This window comes from Schistocerca gregaria, chromosome 2, assembly GCF_023897955.1.
Source record: "Schistocerca gregaria isolate iqSchGreg1 chromosome 2, iqSchGreg1.2, whole genome shotgun sequence".
NCBI lineage: Eukaryota > Metazoa > Arthropoda > Insecta > Orthoptera > Acrididae > Schistocerca > Schistocerca gregaria.
In genome coordinates, this window is record NC_064921.1 from 631,468,069 (window position 1) to 631,495,756 (window position 27,688).

At 38.3% G+C, this 27,688-nt stretch overlaps 1 protein-coding gene across 1 annotated transcript in view; it reads right to left on the reverse strand.

Annotated features, from left to right (window-relative positions):
- LOC126335905 (ATP-binding cassette sub-family C member 4-like) overlaps positions 1-27,688 on the reverse strand; it is a 221,127-nt gene that overhangs the window by 21,040 nt on the left and 172,399 nt on the right. Inside the window, exons 19-21 of the mRNA XM_049999378.1 lie at positions 23,226-23,399; positions 927-1,054; positions 595-840 (exon numbers count right to left, since the gene is read on the reverse strand). Of these exons, the coding sequence (XP_049855335.1) occupies positions 595-840; positions 927-1,054; positions 23,226-23,399 (548 nt within the window). The remainder of the gene's footprint in view (positions 1-594; positions 841-926; positions 1,055-23,225; positions 23,400-27,688) is intronic.

A 27,688-nucleotide genomic window follows, 5' to 3' on the forward strand; every position in this document is an offset into this window, starting at 1 on the left:
GTTTATGTTTTTTTACAGTTCATGTATTTATCCAAAATATATTTCTTTCGAATGTTCCTTCACTGATTTTCAGTACAACTGTTAAAGCATATTTAGGTTGATTGTTAATCCAATTAACTCATTTAAGGTATGCGAAACTAGATTTTGTGAGTGGTACATATGTTGAACTGGAAACTCCTATAACAGATACGCCTAATTTCGTCAGGTGGCCGATATTGGGAGCAGGGTTAGCTAGAATTAGCGACAAGGGTTTGAGAAATCCCATTTTCAGTTTTCTTACAGTCAACTGAGTAATTTTACCCACGAAAGGGCTACAAGGAACTTGACTTGTAGAAACTAAAGTAGAATAGTTACTTGCAATATTTATTGAGTTACATCTTCCTCATGTCATAGAAGTAAAAAATAACAGAAAATACGCTATGTGTTGTTTGGCGGACATGCCTCATACGAAAAAGCAACCAATTGCGTCTACTTCTTTGTGTGGGGTTCATGGATTATGAGAACAATAACATCCGTGCTGGCAGCATTAGAAATCCAAGGAATACGACCAACAAAGTAAGTAAAATCTTTAGTTCAGTACAACCAAATTCTTACCTCTTCAAGTGCGTCCCAGAGTTTCTCATCATCAAATTCCGAGAACGGGTCGAGATTAAAGCGGAGAGTCTCAGAGAAGAGGACGGGCTCCTGTGGGATGATGGAGATGTTTCTCCTCAGGTCGTGGAGGCCCAGACTACTCGCATCGACTCCGTCAATCTCGATGGCACCCTCTGCCGGTGCAAGCCGGAAGAGAGCGGAAATTAGTGATGACTTGCCAGCACCTGTTCTGCCAACGATGCCGACCTACATAGACGTTAAAAATTCTTGAGTTAGAAACTTAATGAAGGTCATGTTTCTACCGAAGACTTTAGAAATTATTTATCTACAACCTTATGCATCGCTTGTATGGTGAAATTGAGGTTCTTGAGTACTGGAGGATCCGTTGGGCTATACTTGAGATATATGTTCTGGAAGACGATTTGCCCTTGCTGTGGCCAAGCAGCTCGTGGCTTCTTATCTGCACCAAAAAGCAAACGCAAAAAACTGTGAAAATTCAGAATTTATCAATACCATTCTTGGAGTAGCTGTTGCTGCCCGCAAGGTCAGATGACACATTCTGTAACACATTTTTGACATGTGTGCATTTTGTCTGTTTCAGCTAACAAATTACGCACATACTTCAATTCCGGTAATGATTTGTAGCTCACGTATTTACAAACTTTAGCTATTATATACTTGAACAATTAAGGACTAATACGTTCCTGTTGTGCGAATGAAACGAATTTATGCATTAAACTAATGATACAAAACTTATGTATTTTGTAATAATACTGAAAATTCGCTGCACAAAATGGAAAAATTAACCCTCTTATCCATCATTTATTTTATATCAAACCATTTAGTAATGCACAGCGTATCAATTAATTACTTTGAATAAACACCACAACTGATACAATGAACAAAATGCGCATAACTTTTGAAAGGACTAGCTGCACATGTGTCTATGGCAAGGAATGGATTTATAATAGGAATTTCTTTGAAGATCAGTGTCGATCATTTAAGCACGCCGCGTTCTCAACAGGGCATGTTTCAGTACTCTATTTTATTGTGCACCTGAAGTTGATTTCCATTTCACTGGTTGGAAGTGGTCTTGTTAATTGTATTGACTGCATGGGTAGTGTGGCGGCCATATACAGTGATAACACTGCAAATGGTTCAAATGGCTCTGAGCACTATGAGACATCTTTGGTCATCAGTCCCCTAGAACTTAGAACTACTTAAACCTAACTAACCTAAGGACATCACACACATCCATGCCCGAGGCAGGATTCGAACCTGAGACCGTAGCATCACACTGCAAATGCTAATCCTTTGTAGTGTAGATCTGGGCTAGTAGTATCAGGGTATTTTAAAACATTCCTGGAACTGGTTCAAATACTGATGTTTGCTTTCTGGTATTCTGATAACTCTGCTTGGTGTTACGCAACATAGTGAGTGTAAGTAGTGGGACAAGGTATGTACAGGCGCACCCTGCATTGTTGTCAAATTTATTCAAGATGGTGGCGATGACGTCATCCAAGATGGCGGCGTGTAGACTTGGCAACAGCACATGATGTCATCCAAGGTGGCGATTTTTGTCAGGAAAATAGGTCAATTGTGCTACCTCCACTAACCTAACCGCCAGAAAAATGGAGGGAAGTTTGAATTTTGGCGGGAAAATAGCCCAATTGGGCTATGTCCACTAACCTGACCCTCCAGAAAAAGTTGGCACCAAATTCAAATTCCAACAGGATAATGTCTTGAAAACTGTACTTGTCTTTAGTATTATGATTTACTATTATTTATTATTACTCATTACCATTTATTATCATTTATTATTATTTATGATTATTATTTATACCATGCACATGTGTTCGCTACGAGGTCCGGATTCCAACTGTATTATTTCATACCGCTGCCACCAGAGAGCGCTGTCATGATGTTATTCAAGATGACAGATTTTGGCGGGAAAAATAGGCCATTCGGGCTACCTCCACTAACCTAACCACCAGAAATACGGCGCGAAATTTGAATTTTGGCGAGAAAAAAGGTCAATTGCGCTATGTACACAAACCTAACCCTGCACAAAAAAATTGGCGCCAAATTCCAATTCCAACAGGATAATGGCTGCAAAAACCATACTTGTCTTAAATATTATTCATTATTATTCATTATCATTTATTATCATTTATGATCATTTATTATCATTGGCCTACCTCCACTAGAAAATTGCCCCAAATTCAAATTCCAACAGGATATTGGCTGCAAAACCGTACTTGTCTTTATTTTTATTCATTATTAATCATTATCATTTATTATCATTCATTATCATTTATTGTTATTGTTGTTGTTGTTGTTGTTGTTGTCTTCAGTCCTGAGACTGGTTTGATGCAGCTCTCCATGCTACTCTATCCTGTGCAAGTTGCTTCATCTCCCAGTACCTACTGCAACCTACATCCTTCTGAATCTGCTTAGTGTACTCATCTCTCGGTCTCCCTCTACGATTTTTACCCTCCACGCTGCCCTCCAATGCTAAATTTGTGATCCCTTGATGCCTCAAAACATGTCCTACCAACCGATCCCTTCTTCTAGTCAAGTTGTGCCACAAACTTCTCTTCTCCCCAATCCTATTCAATACTTCCTCATTAGTTACGTGATCTATCCACCTTATCTTCAGTATTCTTCTGTAGCACCACATTTCGAAAGCTTCTATTCTCTTCTTGTCCAAACTAGTTATCGTCCATGTTTCACTTCCATACATGGCTACACACCAAACAAATACTTTCAGAAACGACTTCCTGATACATAAATCTATATTCGATGTTAACAAATTTCTCTTCTTCAGAAACGCTTTCCTTGCTATTGCCAGTCTACATGTTATATCCTCTCTACTTCGACCATCATCAGTTATTTTACTTCCTAAATAGCAAAACTCCTTTACTACTTTAAGTGTCTCATTTCCTAATCTAATTCCCTCAGCATCACCCGATTTAATTTGACTGCATTCCATTATCCTCGTTTTGCTTTTGTTAATGTTCATCTTATATCCTCCTTTCAAGACACTGTCCATTCCGTTCAACTGCTCTTCCAAGTCCTTTGCCGTCTCTGACAGAATTACAATGTCATCGGCGAACCTCAAAGTTTTTACTTCGTCTCCATGAATTTTAATACCTACTCCAAATTTTTCTTTTGTTTCCTTTACTGCTTGCACAATATACAGATTGAATAACATCGGGGAGAGGCTACGACCCTGTCTCACTCCTTTCCCAACCACTGCTTCCCTTTCATGCCCCTCGACTCTTATTACTGCCATCTGGTTTCTGTACAAATTATAAATAGCCTTTCGCTCCCTGTATTTTACCCCTGCCACCTTTAGAATTTGAAAAAGAGTATTCCAGTCAACATTGTCAAAAGCTTTCTCTAAGTCTACAAATGCTAGAAACGTAGGTTTGCCTTTTCTTAATCTTTCTTCTAAGATAAGTCGTAAGGTCAGTATTGCCTCACGTGTTCCAACATTTCCACGGAATCCAAGTTGATCTTCCCCGAGGTCTGCATCTACCAGTTTTTCCATTCGTCTGTAAAGAATTCGCGTTAGTATTTTGCAGCCGTGGCTTATTAAACTGATAGTTCGGTAATTTTCAAATCTGTCAACACCTGCTTTCTTTGGAATTGGAATTATTATGTTCTTCTTGAAGTCTGAGGGTATTTCGCCTGTCTCATACATCTTACTCACCAGATGGCAGAGTTTTGTCATGACTGGCTCTCCCAAGGCCGTTAGTAGTTCTAATGGAATGTTATCTACTCCGGGGGCCTTGTTTCGACTCAGGTCTTTCAGTGCTCTGTCAAACTCTTCACGCAGTATCGTATCTCCCATTTCGTCTTCATCTACATCCTCTTCTATTTCCATAATATTGTCCTCAAGTACATCGCCCTTGTATAAACCTTCTATATACTCCTTCCACCTTTCCGCCTTCCCTACTTTGCTTAGAACTGGGCTGCCATCTGAGCTCTTGATATTCATACACGTGGTTCTCTTCTCTCCAAAGGTCTCTTTAATTTTCCTGTAGGCAGTATCTATCTTACCCCTAGTGAGATAAGCTTCTACATCCTTACATTTGTCCTCTAGCCATCCCTGTTTAGCCATTTTGCACTTCCTGTCGATCTCATTTTTGAGACGTTTGTATTCCTTTTTGCCTGCTTCATTTACTGCATTTTTATATTTTCTCCTTTCATCAATTAAATTCAATATTTCTTCTGTTACCCAAGGATTTCTAGCAGCCCTCGTCTTTGTACCTACTTTATCCTCTGCTGCCTTCACTACTACATCCCTCAGAGCTACCAATTCTTCTTCTACTGTATTTCTTTCCCCTATTCCTGTCAATTGTTCCCTTATGCTCTCTCTGAAACTCTGTACAACCTCTGGTTCTTTCAGTTTATCCAGGTCCCATCTCCTTAATTTCCCACATTTTTGCAGTTTCTTCAGTTTTAATCTACAGGTCATAACCAATAGATTGTGGTCAGAGTCCACATCTGCCCCTGGAAATGTCTTACAACTTAAAACCTGGTTCCTAAATCTCTGTCTTACCATTATATAATCTATCTGATACCTTTTAGTATCTCCAGGGTTCTTCCACCTATACAACCTTCTTTCATGATTCTTAAACCAAGTGTTAGCTATGATTAAGTTGTGCTCTGTGCAAAATTCTACTAGGCGGCTTCCTCTTTCATTTCTTAGCCCTAATCCATATTCACCTACTATGTTTCCTTCTCTCCCTTTTCCTACACTCGAATTCCAGTCACCCATTACTATTAAATTTTCGTCTCCCTTCACTATCTGAATAATTTCTTTTATTTCATCGTACATTTCTTCAATTTCTTCATCATCTGCAGAGCTAGTTGGCATATAAACTTGTACTACTGTAGTAGGTGTGGGCTTCGTATCTATCTTGGCCACAATAATGCGTTCACTGTGCTGTTTGTAGTAGCTTACCCGCATTCCTATTTTCCTATTCATTATTAAACCTACTCCTGCATTACCCCTATTTGATTTTGTGTTTATAACCCTGTAGTCACCTGACCAGAAGTCTTGTTCCTCCTGCCACCGAACTTCACTAATTCCCACTATATCTAACTTTAACCTATCCATTTCCCTTTTTAAATTTTCTAACCTACCTGCCCGATTAAGGGATCTGACATTCCACGCTCCGATCCGTAGAACGCCAGTTTTCTTTCTCCTGATAACGACATCCTCCTGAGTAGTCCCCGCTCGGAGATCCGAATGGGGGACTATTTTACCTCCGGAATATTTTACCCAAGAGGATGCCATCATCATTTAATCATACAGTAAAGCTGCATGTCCTCGGGAAAAATTACGGCTGTAGTTTCCCCTTGCTTTCAGCCGTTCGCAGTACCAGCACAGCAAGGCCGTTTTGGTTAATGTTGCAAGGCCAGATCAGTCAATCATCCAGACTGTTGCCCCTGCTACTACTGAAAAGGCTGCTGCCCCTCTTCAGGAACCACACGTTTGTCTGGCCTCTCAACAGATACCGCTCCACTGTGGTTGCACCTACGGTACGGCCATCTGTATCGCTGAGGCACGCAAGCCTCCCCACCAACGGCAAGGTCCATGGTTCATTAATTATTATAATTGGCCTACCTCCACTAGAAAATATCGCCAAATTCAAACTCCAGTTTGGTAATGTCTCGAAAACGTTACTTATATGTATTATTATCATTTATTATTTATTCAAGATGTCTGATTTTCGGCAGGAAGAGAGTCCTTTGCATTACCTCCATAACAAGAATCTCTCACAAGTTCAAATTCCAACACTATAATCGATCACATGTATGAAATAGTCTACATCCCACGAACTTTGACTGTCACTTATGATTTTTTCACTGCTAACCTATCAAAATCGCGTCAAATAATAAACTGCACTTGTACTAAACTAATTTACATCCTCTGATTTTGCAAGGAAAAAGGACTGAAGTCATCACTTGTTCTCCAACAGACTTAGTACACATCTTCGAGATGGCAACACCCATTGCACTCTCCACTAGGTCCAGACTCCAACTGACTTAGTTCAAATCTTCGCCAGCAGAGGAGGCTACCCCTGGCGCCACCGGTCAGCAGTAGCCCACCACTGCCCCAGTGGCATAAACATGTTTTGCTTATTTTAACCTGCCAATTGTGACGTCACAACGGTAGGTTGTCTATTCACCAAGCGTATTCGTCCCTCCCACACGTTTCGCGCCAAAATTGTTCTGCTGAGAATGGAATCTTCCCCCAATCTCACAATGGTCGGTTAGCGATCCACCACGTGGTTTGGTGGCAGACAAAGAACACGTTTGGCGACAAAGTTGTTTGCTGGAGAGCGGAATCTGCCCTGGATCACACAACCGCCCGTCCATCACGTAGCGTGCTCGACAAAGAACGCTCTTGCTAAGTTAACTGACTCAAGATCGTCTGCTCTCTTGAGTGCGTATTATAACCGGACATAAGCCGCGCCGACGCCCTGCGGGCGTCCAACCACTTACGTCACACAACCTCGATCGTCAACTCCATACACATGCTGGACATTTTCTTCTGTAAATATGCTAAGACCCACATCACACATCTAAGCTATGAATTGCCTAGGTACTTAATTGTATTTCAGCTTCAATAATGTTAAATAATTCAATTTACAGTTTCATATCAGCATGAAAAGTGGTTCAGTTATCTAATTTAAACTAGTTTCGAGGTCCAAATGGCCACCTTTACCTAGGAACCAGTGCCGAGTTTGAATTCTGGCAGTAAAGAAAGGTCACTTGTGCTTTCTCTACCAACCTAAGAAAACTGTTGGAAAGAAAGGACACCTGTACTAACCTCAGCTCCCCGACTGTCACTTCCCCCTAGAAACCAGTGCCAAGTTTGCAGTCTGCCAGTAAAGAAAGGTCACTTGCGCTTCTGCTACCAACCTTAGAAAATTGTTGCAAACGAAGCTCATCACCACTAGCCTAAGCCTCCAGGGCGCAACCTCTTCCTACAGGTTTTTGGTAAAAGGACTCAGCCTGCACTAGGCCCATGGATGGAGGAACGAATATACTTTATTTAGGGATGGAGTGTATGTATCACAGAACACACGCACTGACAGGTCCCACACCATACAGACCTGCAAACCAATACTACGTAACTCATATATAATGCTGTACACAAACACTTGCTAATTGTAAACAGTTAAAAATAATGCATTGCACAGCCTACAGACATGCAAACTGCTCATAAATAATGCAAAACATTTACGTCCAAATAGCCAAACAAATCCTAATTTTCCGAAATAATTTTAGTGCAGACCTGCAAACTGCACAATGATGTGTAGACACACTAAGTACTTGTAAACTATTCAAATAGCGCATATGAAGGCCTACAGACCCGCTCCGGAAATAATTCAATCAACGCGCAAGCACAGTCCACAGCCCCCTGTGAATTGAGTGCACAGGAGGTAGCGATAAGTGACGTGCATCTCAGATGTCAAACCACTCAAGGCCCCGTGCTCGGCTTCCGCAAGCATGAGCTGGCGGCACCTCCCATTCATACGCAACGCCTGAGAAATTCCTACGTGTTCACCTACACACACGTGCTGATGTGATCGGGCGGGAGAGCCACCACGAGCTGCAGCCGAACCCAGGCCAAACTTGTATGTAGGCGCCGTTAACCACTGGGTGTTTATTTACACACAACGCGCACTCCAAGCAGAGTCGCGTGCTTTCGGCCTTCCTCACTCTACCTGCGGTCCGGCAAAGACGCTTCAGAATTCCATTCCACAATAGCATAACCTGCAACCTGCTTTCCCCCTTTAGCGATTCTAACGGACCGTAAGTCACGATTGACTGACGCTTCACCGCGCGCGCCACAACCCCCGCGAAGTGAGGCAGCAACAGCTTGCCCCACACACACACACACACACACACACACACACACACACACACACGATTATCCATGCTTAATTACCCAGTACGACTCTCGCCTCGCCGCGAAACGTCTGCGTGACGAATCGCGCCATCTAAAACGTTCTCAACATTATTCTTACGTCACATCTCTTTGCAAAAAATAAAAGCCAAGTCGACCTCTCGGGGACTGTAGTGTCCCAGAAATAGTTAACGCTTCCTTTCTGCATACCTCAGCTTATATGCACGGAAATTCTGTTTACCTGTTTACCAAAATATCACCTAATCCAGTTATCCTCCCGGACATAACGTGATAGCCTTCCTGCTCGCAACACATGCAAATGTTCTCATCGCACCTATATCACATCACTATCAATCGAGCATTCCCATTAGCTCTATCGAATTTACCAGTCGAATTACTAACGCCGTAGCTATCGAAGCACCATCCACCTTTCCTTTCTGGGTCTCTCTCTCTCGTTATTTTGCAAATTTCGCTAATTTGCATGGACAGTTCCCTCAATCTATACACCGCCAACCTGTTCTTTCTTTCTACAGATGCTACACTCAATGGTAATAAACTATTTTACTCTGATCACCATTTTTCACAGACAACTAAACATCGCAAAGTTGTGTACAGGTCATCAAATATAAACGATACTTTCAAGAATATTGCACCGTTAAATCGATCTCCAACAAGGCAATATATCACCGAGTACTGTCAATTTTCGCTGTACTTCTCGATATAAAGAACACCGCACTAGCCTCCCGATCGCTAACGCAGCATAATGCACAACATATACACTGTGGTCTATTGATCGTGACTGAGCCAAATATCTACCGAAATAAGCGTCAAACGAACAAACTACAAGAACGAAACTTGTCCAGCTTGAAGGGGGAAACCAGATGGCGCTATGGTTGGCTCGCTAGATGGCGCTGCTATAGGTAAAACGGTTAACAACTGCGTTTTTTTAAGCAGGAACCCCCATTTTTATTACATATTCGTGTAGTACGTAAAGAAATATGAATGTTTTAATTGGACCACTTTTTTCGCACTGTGATAGATGGCGCTGTAATAGTCACAAACATATGGTTCACAATTTTAGACGAACAGTTGGTAACAGATAGGTTTTTAAATTAAAGTACAGAACGTAGGTACGTTTGAATATTTTATTTCGATTGTTCCAATGTGAGACCTGTACCTTTGTGAACTTATCATTTCTGAGAACGCATGCTGTTACAGCGTGATTACCTGTAAATACCACATTAATGCAATAAATGATCAAAATGCTGTCCGTCAACCTCAGTGCAATTGGCAAAACGTGTAACGACCTTCCTCTCAACAACGAGTAGTTCGTCTTTCGTAATGTTCGCACATGCATTGACAATGCGCTGACGATTGATGTCAGGCGTTGTCGGTGGATTACGATAGCAAATACCCTTCAACTTTCCCCACAGACAGAAATCCGGGGACGTCAGATCCGGTGAAAGTGCGGGCCATTTATGGTGCTTCAACGACCAATCTACCTGTCATGAAATATGGTATTCAATACCGGTCCAACCGCACACGAGCTATGTGCCGGACATCTATCATGTTGGAAGTACATCGCCATTCTGTCATGCAGTGAAACATCTTGTAGTAACATCGGTAGAACATTACGTAGGAAATCAGCATACACTGCACCATTTAGATTGCCATCGCTAAAATGGGGGCCAATTATCCTTCCTCCCATAACGCCGCACCATACATTAACCCGCCAAGGTCGCTGATTTTCCACTTTTCGCAGACATCGTGGATTTTCCGTTGCCCAATAGGGCATATTATGCCGGTTTACGTTATCGCTGTTCGTGAATGACGCTTCGTCGCTAAATAGAACGCGTGCAAAAAATTTGTTATCGTAACGTAATTTCGCTTGTGCCCAGTGGCAGAACTGTACACGACGTACCAAGTCGTCGCCGTGCAATTCCTAGTGCATAGAAACATGGAACGGGTGCAATCGATGTTGATGTAGCATTCTCAATACTGACATTTTTGAGATTCCCGATTCTCGTGCAATTTGCTTGCTACTGATGTGTGGATTAGCCGCGACAGCAGCTAAAACACGTACTTGGGCATCATCAGTTGTTGCAAGTCGTGGCTGACGTTTCACATGTGGCTGAACACTTCCTGTTTCCTTAAATAACGTAACTATCCAGCAAATGGTCCGGACACTTGGATGATGTCGTCCAGGATACCAGGTGTAACATTACATGACATATTGGGACATATTGAAGTATTCGATACTGTAGACTTTTAGGGGATGTCGATACAGATATGCAAAATGTAAAGGGAAACTTTGGTGATGTTTAAATATTGTACTGTGTCAATATTAGGACATTTTGCACAGAAAGAACAAAAATAGAATTAATGTAAATATATATATTAGTGTTAGTAACATATTTTCATTCAATTTTGTAATTATATTTCATTTTGTAAAAGAAAGACTCACTGTTTGCTGTAGCTCTGATTAATTGTATAAATTATCAGTTTTGAGCTAAATTATTTCGTATAATATGGACGAGATACTTTTAAAAACTCACCAGCTAAAGAGAAAGTCTGTAAATGAACGTTTAATGCACACTTCTGGAACTTTCTATGGAGAAATTCTACATTATGATCGCAAAAATACGAAAACTTGTGAAAACTGTTTCATAACCTAATTTCGAAAGACGATTTGTATCAAGAAATATTGCTAAAGAGATTTATTTACGTTTTGAAACATGATTTAAATCATTTTACATATAAATAGTTGTTCTAAATCACTCAAGAAATATCCAGAATCAAATGTCAAGATATTTCTGGAAACATCGGTACAAATCTGGTGAAGGTTTTCCAGAAGCTGGTAGAAAAATGTTATAAAATCTATTTGGAAATTATGCTTGTAAGAATTTATATGTACTGATCCTTTTACTTACTTTAATCTGTACTAAAATTCTGTAATGTCTAATTTAGTTTTAAGTCGTGAATTGCTATCGTATTGTAAACAAAACATTGTCAAAGACTCTCATTGTTTGGAAAAATATTAATGCACCAGGGAGTTGTCCGTTGCCAGTTCGGATAAGCAGTGCGGTTAGCTCTGAGAGTCAGTTGTTGAGTCTGTGAAGTCTGTCAGTTCGGTTTGTAAATAAATGTCTGTAATGAAGACTTACTTGTTGTCGTCAATATGAACTCAAGACCTTTTGCACGAAGCAGACACCTCCTAATGCAACGTTTTAATTTGGTTGAGGAAGCTGGGATATCTATAAGTGCAAAGAAATTGAAGTGGAACGTTTTAATTTGGTGTTGAGGAACTGAAATGTTATAATTTGGTGGAGGAGCTAGGATGTTATAATTTGGTGGAGGAGCTGGGATCGCTATAAGTGCAAACAAATTGAAGTGGAACGTTTTAATTTGGTGTTGAGGAGCTGAAATGTTATAATTTGGTGGAGGAAGCAGAGGATATGACGACCACCCAGTGATTCTTCAAAATAAAATACGTCTCTTCCGGGATCACAAGAAGAAAATACGTCTGTTTTGGGACCACAAGAAGAGGATATACGACGGACCAGTCATTCTTCAGAAGTAAATACGTCGATTCTGGGGTCACAAGAAGAGGAGTGAATCAACCGAGCGAAACCATCCTGGAATTGCAGAAATTTCGCAAAACACGGACACCAACGACCGCCGACAGACACTAAGATAAGTACCTGCTTCCTACAATAATGGCAAAAGACGCAGATTTCAGTATTGACAGCGGTGTAGCGAGTACACCTATTAGGGAAAGTGCTACTGACAGTGTAGGAATGTTGGAAATGTTAAAACAAATGTTTTCAGAGTTAAACTCGAAGATGGACGATTCTCGTGCCGAATTACGTCAACAAATTGAACAGACACAACAACAAATGGACAGGTCGATTTCGAAGGCTGTGTGTGATTTAAAATCAGAAATAAATTCAAATACAAAACAGATTGCTCACACTAATCAGGTTCTCGAAGAATGGCGAATTACTTTTGAGTCAAACCAAAAAGAACTTAGTTGTCGTGTGGACACAGTTGAGAGCAAAATTTCTGTACTTGAAACTGATTTAAGTAACGAAATTTGATATAACCAGTCAAAACTTAAAAAAGTTGTTGATTTTGTAAATGAGGAAAATTCTCAATTGAGAAATGAATTTGACCAGACAAAACGATTTTTTGAAAGCGAAATTGATTCTTTCAAATCTGATTCTGACAAAAAGGTCACAGAAATTTGTAGTAGAGTAGGTAATGTCGAAAAAACTGTAGACAGAAAATTTGTAGAAATACAAGAAACTATGTTGCAAAAAGGTTTTAGTAATAGTTGTAATGGGGTATTGGGAAATTTTCCCATTAAAACTTATCCCGGTGACAAGAATATACACCCAAAAGACTTCATGCAATTCTGCAAGGAGCAATTCACGTCCATAATGACAGATAGTGTTAAGATAAAATTTGTAAAGAAATTACTTGATGGTGAGGCGCTTTCGTGGGCCAATCAGAATTGTTCCGCAGAAATGTCCTTTGAAGATTTCGAAAAATGTTTTCTAACCAAATTTTGGTCTGAAACTGAGCAAGCTCGAATCAAAAGTGAATTCTTGAATGGTCCTAGTTACAGAGAATCTGATGGGTCAATGAAAGCCTATTGTGAGAAACAGTTGCAAAAATTAGTGCATCTGGATAAGCCATTTGATGAGCTAACTCAAATTGATGCACTAAAACGGAGACTTCCGAAAAGAGTACAATGGGGTTTAGTATATGGTCCAGATGAGTCCATAGAACAATTCTTGAAATATGTGGACAAACTTGATAGAGCCTTTGAACAAAACAACAGATTTAACGACTTTGTAGGTTCATCACACAGAGGGTGGGAACCGAACCGTGGAAATAATAACAATAATAGTGAACGAAGAAACTTTAACAACAACAGGGATAATTATAATAGCAATGACAGAAGAAATTTTGGTAGGAATGATCAGCACTTTAATTCAAACAGAGAATGGGAAAATCGAAACAGGTCCTGGGGTAATGACATGAGAGAAGGTAACCCGAGGCAGGGAAACGACAGACATAGGCCTTTAAACGACTAAATGCTCCACTGGGAGTCTGTCAGTTTGGGGCAAGGAATTTTCAAAATCAGGCTAATTTCACCCGGAACAGACAGCACTATAATCAGAGACCTAACCAGTATAGACAGTATGCTTATGATCGATCTGTAGATAGAGGTAATGAAAAAATTAAATTTGACAGGAAATTTTGGAATGTCATCAGAGAAAATACTAGAAACAACTGTAATAGGAACCAGGCTACCTTTGATGAAGTAGGCTTAGAAGATGATATAATTGCAAATTTATATAATCAAGAAGAAGCACCTAATGCTGAAATGAAAGTTAAGGATAACTTTGATAATTTTGAATTGTACAAACTTATGTGTGGTGATGTTTCAGATGTAAGTTGTCATAATGATGTTCGTACTGAAGTTTCTGGAAAGTCTGATATTCATGTGGATGTGGTTGGTGAAGATGGTATTATGAGTAATGTTGGTGATACTAGTAGTGTTTGTAGTGTAAGCTCAGGCAATGATGATGATAATGTTGATGTTAAGGCTAATGGTGATTATGTACTAGAAGATTTTGATGGTGAATTGGGTGGAATAGTTTATGTTGAAGTTAAGGAGGATGTTATAAGCAATAGTGTTGAGAATAGTTGTGCCAGGAACTCTAAGTACATTCCCCATGAGAATCAGATTGTACCAGTTCAGCTTAGTAATCCATCAGGAGACAGGGGGGTTGATTGTGCTGATGCATCTGAGATTATTTTGAAATCTGTTTGGGACAAATTTAAAGATTACAGTGATGACAATGATGTTAAGATCAAATTAAGGGAAATTTGTGAACCAGTTTCTGCTTTTAAGCCTAATGAAATCATCAAGTGGGGTACTAGTCAGGATGTGTGTGAGGTAAATAGTAATCCAGACATTCCAGTAAATTCCAGTAGACCTAGAAGTTTGAAGAAAATATTGCCTAATAAAGAAAACCTAAATATGGAACAAAGGTATGATGAGATAGCAGAAGATCTTTTGTATGAAGAACAGGAAGAAAGGGAAAACACCACTATTGGTAGTCCATACATAAAAATTAAAGCTGCAGGTTGGGAAGGGTATTGTTTGATTGACACAGGGAGTCCAATTAGTGCCATTTCAAGCAAATTAAGAGATATAATTAAGCATGATCCTGACTTTGTTGAATTACCAATTGTTGGAATAAAAATTAGAGGCATTACCGGCAAACTGAGCAAAATTGTTAATAGACAGGTGTTGTTGTCCTTCAGTATAAATGATGTACAGTTTACTCAAGGATGTCTTGTAATAAGTGACCTAAATGAGAATGTACTGTTGGGTATGGACTGGATATTAAAAGCTAATGCAGCATTTGATTGGGAAAAGAGTTTGTTTACCTTTATTGATCCTAAGACGAGAGTATGTTCCAGTACTGACATGTCGGTTCAAAACTGTGCTGATAAGGGAATTGAAATTAGGGACGTTACATTTTCTAAAGACAGTGGTTATTGTGTAGAGGAAATTACTGAGGATTATGATGATGGAGAATATGGGGATATAGTTCAAGAAAAATTACGGGAATCAGAACAGAAGGTAGAGTTAGAAAGATTATTGTGGAATTACTGTGATGTTTTTGATGATAGACCTGGCAGAGTAAAGAATTATCAATGTAAACTCAGATTAAAACCACATGAGCCACTCTTTATAAAACCTTATAGTGTACCCATTGCAAAGAGAAAAGATGTAGAAAAGGAACTTCAAAAGATGGAAGAGTGGGGCATCATTGAGAGAAGTAAGAGCCAATACAATAATCCTTTGGTAGTGGTTGCAAAACATGATGGCAGTGTCAGGCTTGTACTAGATTCAAGACACCTAAATAAGTATCTGGAAAGAGAGACCGATCATCCCGAGAATATAGACAAATTATTGCATAAATTTGAAAGAATGAAATACATGACCAGTTTAGATCTCACATCAGGATTTCACCAAGTAGAATTAGAAAATGATTCCAGAAAGTATACTGCCTTTTTGTATGGGGGAAGATGTTACCAGTATTGTGTGGTACCATTTGGGCTGAATGTCTCAGTAGCCGAATTCATTAGAGCACTTGACTTTGTTTTGGGAAAAGATCTTTTATCAAAATTAACTGTGTATGTAGACGACATTTTGATCACTGGAGAAACTTGGGAAGAACATGTTAATACTTTGAGGGAGGTTTGCAATAGATTAAGGAAAGGGGGAATGTCACTTAAATTATCTAAATGTAAGTTTGGTATGAAAAAGTTGAAGTTTCTGGGGCACAGTATTTCTGAGGAAGGTATTTTGCCAGATCCTGAAAAACTCGAGGCAATTGCAAAATTCCCAATTCCAAAAAGCAAGAAACAACTAAAGTCATTTTTCGGGATGTGCGGTTACTACAGAAAGTTCATTAGTACCCAAGCTATAAATGCTCCAGGTCTTAACAGATTGCTGACGAAAAACGCAATGTGGGTTTGGGATCAGGAATGTGAAGCTGCTTTTGAAGAAATAAAAACACAGTTATGTAACAGTCAAATTTTGTACCGTCCTGATTTAAGTTTACCTTTTTGCATTATGGCAGATAGTAGTGATTATGGCCTAGGTGCTCACCTTTTCCAAGAAGTAAATATAAATGGGAAAATAGAACACAGGTCTATTGCTTTTGCTAGTCGAACCTTGAGAGGCAATACACTGTTACCGAGAAAGAGCTTTTGGCCATTTACTGGGCATTTTCTAACTTTAGAAATTATTTATTGGGAAACCAGGTAGTTGTGTACACAGACCATAAGGCATTAATTTATGTTCAAGAATGTAGGTTGCATCATGGAAGGATTACCAGGTAGGCACTCTTGTTACAACAATTTAATTACTCAATAAAATATCTTAGAGGACCCGATAATGTAGTTGCTGATGCTTTATCTAGACTACCTGTGGGGGATGAATTTGAAGATGACAGTGGGGAATGTGAAAAAGAATTCAAAATTAGGTATTTAAGAGGGGTGGACAATGAACAAGAAATCAGAGACATTTGTAATGACATCCGACGGAATCAGAACCACGATGAGAACTGTAAACTGGTCAAAAGTTATTTAGGGAAAAAGGGACATGAAAAAGTGGGAGATTATTACAAAATCTACAAGGGGATTCTATTCAAGAGAAACAGTGTAGATAGCGATGTATGGAAATTATGTTGGCCTGAACAGTACATCAATGTACTCATCAAGTACATTCATGAAAGTTTTGGTCATTGTGGGATTCAAAAGTGTATCCAGAAAATCCAAGAAAATGTGTACTTTAACAACATAGCCAGGAGGGTTAGAAAAATTTTGACGGGTTGTGACAGGTGCCAAAGAGTAAAAGTATCCAACCAAACTTGTCGAGGATTGATGCAAAACATCTTACCAAAAGAACAACACGAGTTAGTCGCTGTCGACTTATATGGACCATTACCGAAGACCAGAGGAGGCTATTGCTACATTTTTGTTATGGTTGATGTTTTTTCAAAATTCATTAAGTTATACCCTCTTCGCAAGGCAAACAGTAAGAGCATTATTTCAAAAATCAGATGAGACTATTTTGGCAGGGTTGGAAAACCTCAGAAAATCTTATCAGACAATGGGACTCAATTTACTTCTGGAGTATGGAAAGCTTTTGTTGAAGATGAAAATATAAGTCACATTCTTATTTCAGCTTATCATCCGTCAGCAAACCCTTCGGAGAGATACATGAGGGAAATTGGGCGATTCTTTAGAACCTACTGCAATACTGATCATGCTAGTTGGATTGACTATGTTGAGAAATTCGAAGATGTTGTGAACAGCCTACAGAATTCCTCAACAGGGTTTTCGCCTTATGAAATACAGTATAATAGCAAACCACCACATCCAATTAGTGATTTCATTGATTTTCCAGTCTGCAAACCATTAAGTACTCAAGAGAGAGAGGAAATAGTGAGAAAGACCATGAAATCTCAAGGTGATAAGAGGAAATGTAGACATGACAAAAGATTGAAGCCTACTCAATTTAAAATTGAAGACTTGGTCCTTGTTAAAACACAAGAGAAGTCTAAAGCCATCAGTGGTGAATTAAAAAAGTTTTTTGACATATACATTGGACCTTTCAAGATTCAGGACAATCCTCATCCGAATGCTTACCGTCTAGTCTACCCAAATTCTGGCAGACTGTTTGGCCTACGAAACGTGACCGAACTGAAATTGTATAAAAATGTAAAAAAGTATTTTAGATAATAGATGTTTATAGACTTTTATATGTAATCTTACCAGGATATTTTTGTATACTTTGTTATGTTGTATTTATCTGATTCCTCAGGGGAGCATACATTCTTTGTGTGCTAAGTATTTGGCGAGCACTAGGTCCCCTAGCTATGCAATTGTCATATTTCATTTTCGTATTCTGGCATTGCATCTTACACTTATTCTGTGATCCTGTATAATCAATTTTCTCCATCTGTCAGTCTATCCTCTCTTAGCTTTAAGACATTATTTAGAGTAAATTTTCTTGAGTAATTAGACTTTAGAGAATTCAAATTTCTGTGTCCTTAAAAACCGGTCCACCGATTATTAAATGCTTTTGCTAATGTTTAACTGGGTTTGACCACTGTATGCTGTATATTCATAGCGGACTGTGCTATTGCAGCCTGTGATAGCCTGCAGTGTATATGGAAACCATACTGACTGTGAAGATGAGACTGAAATACAGTGTGTGGCATTGAGGTATACCGACCTTTAAGGAAGAAGATCACCGATCTTCAAGAAAGAAGATCACCGGTCTTCAAGAAAGAAGACACCAAAGATATGTGTAAAACTTTTCTGTTTTGTAATGTAAGGACATCAACCCTTCCGTGTTTCACGTGGAAGTGCTGATGGGGGGGTTGTGTAACATTACAGGACATATTGGGACATATTGAAGTATTCGATACTGTAGACTTTTAGGGGATGTCGACACAGATATGCAAAATGTAAAGGGAAACTTTGGTGATGTTTAAATATTGTACTGTGTCAATATCAGGACATTTTGCACAGAAAGAACAAAAATAGAATTAATGTAAATATATATATTAGTGTTAGTAACATATTTTCATTCAATTTTTTAATTATATTTCATTTTGTAAAAGAAAGACTCACTGTTTGCTGTAGCTCTGATTAATTGTATAAATTATCAGTTTTGAGCTAAATTATTTCGTATAATATGGACAAGATACTTTTAAAAACTCACCAGCTAAAGAGAAAGTCTGTAAATGAACATTTAATGCACACTTCTGGAACTTTCTATGGAGAAATTCTATATTATGATCGCAAAAATACGAAAACTTGTGAAAACTGTTTCATAACCTAATTTCGAAAGACGATTTGTATCAAGAAATATTGCTAAAAAGATTTATTTACGTTTTGAAACACGATTTAAATCATTTTACATATAAATAGTTGTTCTAAATCACTCAAGAAATATCCAGAATCAAATGTCAAGATATTTCTGGAAACATCGTTACAAATCTGGTGAAGGTTTTCCAGAAGCTGGTAGAAAAATGTTATAAAATCTATTTGGAAATTATGCTTGTAAGAATTTATATGTACTGATCCTTTTACTTACTTTAATCTGTACTAAAATTCTGTAATGTCTAATTTAGTTTTAAGTCGTGAATTGCTATCGTATTGCATACAAAACATTGTCAAAGACTCTCATTGTTTGGAAAGATATTAATACACCTAGGAGTTATCAGTTGCCAGTTCGGATATGCAGTGCGGTTAGCTCTGAGAGTCAGTTGTTGAGTCTGTGAAGTCTGTCAGTTCGGTTTGTAAATAAATGTCTGTAATGAAGAATTACTTGTTGTCGTCAATATGAACTCAAGACCTTTTGCACGAAGCAGACACCTCCTAATGCAACGTTTTAATTTGGTTGAGGAAGCTGGGATATCTATAAGTGCAAAGAAATTGAAGTGGAACGTTTTAATTTGGTGTTGAGGAGCTGAAATGTTATAATTTGGTGGAGGAGCTGGGATGTTATAATTTGGTGGAGGAGCTGGGATCGCTATAAGTGCAAACAAATTGAAGTGGAACGTTTTAATTTGGTGTTGAGGAGCTGAAATGTTTTACAGGTAACATACATAGCACACGCCGGTTGGGCACTTTGGTCACAATAGTCATACATCAACACGATATTGACCTTTTCCGCAATTGGTAAAGCGTCCATTTTAACACGGGCAGTGTTTCATGATGCAAATACCGTCCGCACTGGCGGAATGTTACGTGATACTACGTCGTTAAACGTTTGTGACTATTACAGCGCCATCCATCACAATGCAAAAAAGTGGTCCCACTAAAACATTCATGTTTCTTTACGTACTACACGACTATGTAATAAAAATGGGGGTTCCTATTTTAAAAAAACTCACTTGGTATCCGTTTGATCTATGGCAGCGCGATCTAGCGGAGCAACCATAGCGCCATATGGTTTCCCCCTTCAAGCTAGACAAGTTTCGTTCTTTGTAGTTTTTTCGTTTGACGCTTATTTCGTGAGATATTTGGCCCGGTCACTATCATTGGACCACTCTGTACACTGTAAATTATTTCTCCACAACACCAAACTTTATCGGTGTGCAGCGTGCTGTAAACCATTGACTAACTAGCAACAAGTAGAGTAAACTGATATTCGCACTCTCGAATACCGAAGTCGGTCGTGTAACAGATCCGAGATCATCAATATTCTCTACAAACCAACTATGGTCGTTCCCGCGTCCATATTCCCTCAACTAAATAAAGGAATCAAATGTGCAGAAGCAGTCTACCGAACAAGTTACATAGGAGGGAATAACACTCCACCGCAAACGTGCCCTCTTCTCAATGTTACACTTGACCACGAAAGCAGCCCAGGACATACTTAGTTCGCTATTCGGTCGTCTAGAACATGGTAAAGTTAACTATCATACATTCCTACGCTCCAACAGGCCTCGGCATTCGGAAGACCGCTACCATTAACGTGGGAACGCGAATCAATACCACCACAGATTCAGCATACAGGAACACATTCTAGAAAACCCCTCACATATTTCTTCTATCATTATACTTGCAATTAAATCTTGTGATCTTGGCCTCGACTGAACGGTATTAGACAATGAACGAAGTATTGGAAATACACTCTGTTGAACGCTGTGGCTCTGGAAATACCTGTACCTTCCTTGGCACTAGACATACTCTTCCCTTCGCTATCACACTACCCCAAGCCAAATCAACACACCCCCTACAACCGCACACAGACATTTCCTTCACACAAACAGATATACTTTATAAACCTGGTTCTCAAATGCGGACATACCACACACGCGCCCGATGAATTATGAAAGTCATCCGGCTAAGAAACGCAGTGTGACCGGTATTTGCAACTCCCTCACGTCATTAGATATTTATCCAGTATGTGTAACGTATTCTGTCTGGACACCATGTCAGATGTTCCGTTATGTATCCACTGAGTTAAAGGCGATGACTTATTGAGAAGGATCACAATCACAAGTGAATCATATCTCGAAACGAGTCACCTTTCTCGAACCTATCTGCTACAGTAAAAATCCCACATAATCTTAGTCAGTCCCTACACATCTTACAACTGCTGCCATTTACACAGATTTGCGCATGTGATCCTACAATTTTAAGTCGGGACTGAGCAGAAGTCGGACAAAGCCATATCCACCACCTTCCGCAGCCCGTCTAGAAAGAGAGCGAACTGAGTCACTGCGACAGGATCATGTTTTGACCATTCGGTAGAAATGCGCGCATTGTGGTGCGTCCCCAAACTACATACAAGTGCTACAGATCCACGTACATTCAAATCTATAAGCCCAACATCCTGTCATCGTTATTCTCTATCCCCCCCCCCCCCCCCCCGAAGGCAAAAATTAACAACTATAGAAGCTCAAATAACTTCATCCGATATAGAACTCACATAGACGCCATTTATCGCGCTTTGACGCAAAGCTGCGTTGGGGGTTCAGCGCGGAGAGAGAGTCAGAGAGAGGGAGAGAGAGAGATTTCGCAATGCTTCCCAGAATAGCACAGCGTGCTGACAGGAGGGCACACTTCGCCTCTCACTGAATTTACCCTTCAAACTGCTGCTGCTACTGCTCTCTGGGTCGTATAAACCTATTAAATACACGCTTATTGATACACTACAGAGGGTAGTTTAAAGTTTCATCACCTCTACTATAGGAGAATGATCGTATCCCACGTACTATATTGTAAATCGCAAGAAACGTCCACTGTGGCCCTGTTTACTCGTTTGAAACACTGTTTTCTAACGCGCTTTGTACACCGACAAACACTTCTTTTTTCTGCCACGACTTCGACCTCTATGTCACATCCCAAACTGGCATTAAGACGCTCTGATCAACGATCACTCACAGAAAACTTGACATCACACTATGAAAATCATATTATAACTGCAGGTAGCACAAAATAAAACACATTTACAACATAAGGAAACTAGAAGAGTTTGGCAGCGTTGTGGAGAGTTTGCAAACCACCGTGCGAAAGTCTTTCATGACCACTACATTTAAGTTCATATGTGGCCGTGACGGAACAGATGATCGCTCCGCGTTCCATTTCGAGTTATTCGTAATTCTGCACTCATGTAAGCGATCGATGTTTAGCTGCTGGCAACCCCCAGAAGTTGTCTCCCACCCACAAAACTTTTCCTCCAACTAAAGTAAGCTATCTCACTCAATCATTATATGGTAACCGATGCGCGGATGCGGCTCAAAAGACACTGTAATACTAACCAATTAAGATACTGTAATATTAAGCAACAGACTTGATAGTTCGAAGAATTTTACACTAAGTTCGGCACCGGCCATTGATGCGACAGCATGGCCCCCAGTTTCCGTATCAGAGCTAAACAGCCCATTTTACATCACTTTGCGAGTATGATTGCGAATGTGGGTGGATTACTGTGCATTCATTGTTATTCTTGAACACATACACAGGGTGTTACAAAAAGGTACGGCCAAACTTTCAGGAAACATTCCCCACACACACAAAGAAAGAAAATATGTCATGTGGACATGTGTCCGGAAAAGCTTACTTTCCATGTTAGAGCTCATTTTATTACTTCTTTTCAAATCACATTAATCATAGAATGGAAACACATAGCAACAGAACGTACCAGCGTGAGTTCAAACACTTTGTTTCAGGAAATGTTCAAAATGTCCTCCGTTAGCGAGGATACATGCATCCACCCTCCGTCGCAAGCAATCCCCGATGCGCCCATGCAGCCCTGGAGAATGGCGTATTGTATCACGTTGGAATGAACATTTGCACTGAAATGAGGATTGACACATTGTTGGATGAACCATTCGCAGAAGTGTACCCGTGGAGGCCAATCAGATGCTGATAGTGCCTGCACACGCTGTACATGGTACGGAAACATCTGGTTCTCCCGTAGCACTCTCCATACAGTGACGTGGTCAACGTTACCTTGTACAGCAGCAACTTCTCTGACGCTGACATTAGGATTATCGTCAACTGCACGAAGAATTGCCTCGTCTATTGCAAGTGTCCTCGTTGTTCTAGGTCTTCCCCAGTCGCGAGGCATAGGCTGGTGCCTTACCTGGTGCAGATTCCAGAGCAGCTTCATGTGGTATTTTGGTGTACTCAAGCACTCTCTCCACTGATGTCATCTGGCTGACCACCTCAGTCATCTGCAGAATCCCATGCTGCAGCATGCACGTAAGAATGAGTGACTGTGATATGGCCAAGCCCACACCAGAACCACCGAATGAACCTAAAAGTTATACATGTATACCAGACTTGGGCACTGGCCATGACATTGAAATATGAAGTGGTGGCAGTACAAAATGTGTTCAGTGAGAGGAAGATTCCGAAATTGGCATTTTTTATACGATTAATTCTGTGAATTTGAGAATGGGTCCTATTCCAGAGTCAAATGTGACAGGAAGTGTTTGTAACATAATCTATGCATAACAACTGATAGATTCAAATCAGTACTTTTTTGAAAGGTAACTTCTTTGATAGGTAAAATGCAACCATACTTTATTATCATAACCAAAGTTCATACATTGTATTTTCACTATGAATATGGATGCCACTTCTTTGATTCAGTTATCTCACATTACGTTCCCGTATGGTTTAACAAAATACAGTTTAATAAATATTGTGCAATTCATAATGTAATTCCTCACTGTATAAAAATTTCTGGAAGTAGATATCCCCTACAACACAAAAAATAAACTAGAGAGGGGACATAGTGTGAATATTTCTTAAGTCTCCAACTAAACTTACAGTAATTATGTCTGCCAGTACACATTAATGTACAGAGGGTCATACAAATGTAGAAAATTAGACAAAAACCACAACAAACAAACTATTTTAGTCCTAACTCCATCAGAGTAACTGGTACTTAAAAAATATTAATGGTTGAATACTGTATGTAATTTTTTATTTATGATTGAAAATCTTCAAATTTTGAAGTTAATTCTTTTTCAATTTTTGGTTCTAATGACTAAATATATTGACTTTTGATATAATATCTTTATCTCCTTACTATGATTAGATAATGCTTCACTAATAATTGATAATCTTTAACTTTTTCTAATTTTCCTTTGTATTTAGGGTATGACTTATGGTCAGAAATGGACTTTTATTACATTAAAGGTTTCATTAAAGTTTTAAGCATCTGATCAAAGTTTTAAAACAAATAGACACAAATGACCTAAAATAAATTCCTTAAATTCTGTATTCCTTCAATATCGTAATATAAATCATTTTTTCCCAAATGATTTCTCAATTATTTTGGTGTATTACCAGAAAAGAAAAACAAATTTCATATTTCTGATTTATAATAAGAAATCCAAAGAGTGACAACAAGATCTGATGTATCTAATTTAACTACTCTGCATTAAGTAATTTTTACATTATCGGTGAATTTGAAATACATGAATGCAGTGCAAATTTTAAATTTTTAATTGTTTAACTAAAAAAATGCTAAAATGTGTGTGAAATCTTATGGGACTTAACTGCTAAGGTCATCAGTCCCTAAGCTTACGTACTACTTAACCTAAATTATCTTAAGGACAAACACACACATCCATGCCCGAGGGAGGATTCAAACCTCTACCAGGACCAGCCTCACAGTCCATGACTGCAGCGCCTCAGACCACTCGGCTAATTGCATGTGGCGATTGTTTAACTAATTCTTCTATCTCTAATTTACATAAAGGATTATTCAATTTTTAATATTTATTTTATTTTTGCTTCTGTCAGTCCTTTTCCTTTATTTTCCATTTCCATGTTCATTATTGCATTTGCAGTGGCTGCAGATCCTCTTGTGAGTGAGTCACTAGTTGTTAGATATATGTTCTGTTATTTGAGAATCTTCTTTCCTTTTCTTTAGAAATTCAATAACTTTTTTACAAAAGAATTACCTAATGTAACGTAACTCTTCTTTTTTGAGCGTCAGTTAAAAATTAACAATATTATTCATCTCATTGTTATTTAATTAAATATTAATTGATTTTGGTTTTGTTTTATTATTTGGAAGTAAAGTATAAACAATACTAAAGCCATTAATTTATATAGACTAAATATTAATAAAGAATTTTTATAAATCATGCAGTTAATGATTGATGTGAATACCCATACCTAACTTTCTTTTTCTATTCATTATTGATCCAGCTTCAGTTGCAACTAGTATTTCAGCAAGACAAAATTCGTTGTTTTGCAATTAATTATAGTTCTGTATCAGCTTTGAGAATTTTTTCAAATCTTTATCATCTCCTAAAAAAGTTTCGTGTTTTTTACAAGCTTTGTCTAATGGTTTAATTCCTTTATCTCCTCTACATAAACTTCTTCTAATATTGTTTCAGGACCACAGCAACTGTAACCAGCAATATGCAAGTCCCTTCATGTGTACTTTCTCCAACTATTAAATTATCACTATTAAATTTTACTAATACTTTCCTACATCTACATCTATATTTATACTCCGCAAGCCACCCAATGGTCTGTGGCGGAGGGCACTTTTTGTGCCACTGTAATTACCTCCCTTTTCTGTTCCAGTCGCATATGGTTCACGGGAAGAATGACCATCGGAAAGCATCCATGCGCGCTCGAATCTCTCTAATTTCACATTAGTGATCTCCTCAGGAGGTACTAGTAGGAGGAAGCAATATATTCGATATCTCATCCAGAAACGCACTCTCTCGAAACCTGGCGAGCAAGCTACACCGCGATGCAGAGCGCCACTCTTGCAGAGTCTGCCACTTGAGTTTGCTAAACATCTCCGTAATGCTATCACGGTTACCAAATAACCCTGTGACGAAATGCATCTCTCTTCTTTGGATCTTCTCTATCTCCTCTGTCAACCCGATCTGGTACGGATCCCACACTGATGAGCAATACTCAAGTATAGGTCAAACGAGTGTTTTGTAAGCCTTTATATTTACCAGTAGGTTTTAATCCAAATCTTTACCTTCACTATCGTTGATAAATTGTAGCATTCTTCTAGTTATTATAATTTTTTAATATTCGATTATTCTTCTTCTTTTTACCTTCTTTCTGTTTTCAATTTCTTAATTTCTGATTCACTCAACATATAATCATGTTGGTCAGTTTCTGTTTAACTGACAAGATAAAGTCAAATTTTTCCAAATTATGTTGATGATAAGGAACCATTTGTTTTCTAACTTCTCTATTCTCACTAGTTGCTCTTAACATATTATCATGTAGTTCCTCTGATTGCATTGGTAACTGGTTGATGCCCTTTTTTAAATTTTTCATATTTCATTCTTCGATTGTTTTTTCCATTTTTTAAATTCTTCTCTCAACTGTTCTTTCATTTCTCTATTTCATCTTTATTTTTAACAACTTCTGGGTCATATTTTGTAAATATTTATGAATGATAAAGGAACAATAATCAATTACTTTTCTTAAGGTCAATATTTATGGTCAGTGTTTATGTTAAATGTTTATATTCAATGTTGATGTTCAATATTCAAGTGTAATCTTTAAAAAACTCTTAACCATTTCTCTGTATTTACCATACCTAATTTTTCTTGTCATACAACCAAATTCATTATTCCAATACTTACTACACATTTCCTTAAATGACTCAAATTTAAAATCACCTTCAACAAGCCCATGATAAACATAATTTACATTTGTGTCACCTTGTCTAAATATATTTAAAAAATTACGATTTTATCTAACTGGTTTGTTATTTAAATGCAGTGAGGCTTCCAAGAACGGAATCATCAAATATAATAACTGAATTATTTTGATTGTCTTTTAATGGAATAGTTTACTCACTATTTTGAATAAAAGGAGTATTTTTTTCATTAATTTTGTCTTCAACTTTTTCACGTGCTTTCATTAATTGTTGGTATTTTGGTGGACATAACTATTAGAATGAACATGAATATGGTTAATATTATTCCAGTTCATGCATTACAGAGCTAGAATGTAATTATCAAGCACTAACATTGTTTGTCACCAGTCACTTTGGGATATTATTGAATATCAAATAAAAGTTGGTAAAAGTTACCATGTTTATTTTTTATCTTTTCAGGATTTTCATTTTTGGTTCTCAATCTGTAATTTATTTACATAATTTTTATTAACTATAAGTGGATCATGTTTTTAAACTGAGTGATAAAGCATCTGTTTGTAAAGAAAGATTGATAGTTTTTATTCAACTTTCCTAACACCAAATATTATACTGAAAATAATAACTTATACGCTAAGAAATAATAGGAATTCCTGTTGCTCAGTATAGACTCAAACATTTGGAAAAATTTGTTCATTCGAGAAAACCTAACATACCTATAAAAAAGGTAAATTTTTGAACAGAATTACTGTAAAAAGTGGTACTAAATTATTCATTGATAAAGAAGACAGTATTGGACAAATTTTAGATTTAATGGTCAAATTATTGAACCCAGTGAAAAACTGGCTAGTAATAACCTAAGAACTATTTATAAATTTTAATCCATATAGGGTAATGTTTGTAAAACATACTGATCATTTTCTAAGAGAAAGTAGTACTACTCCTCCATT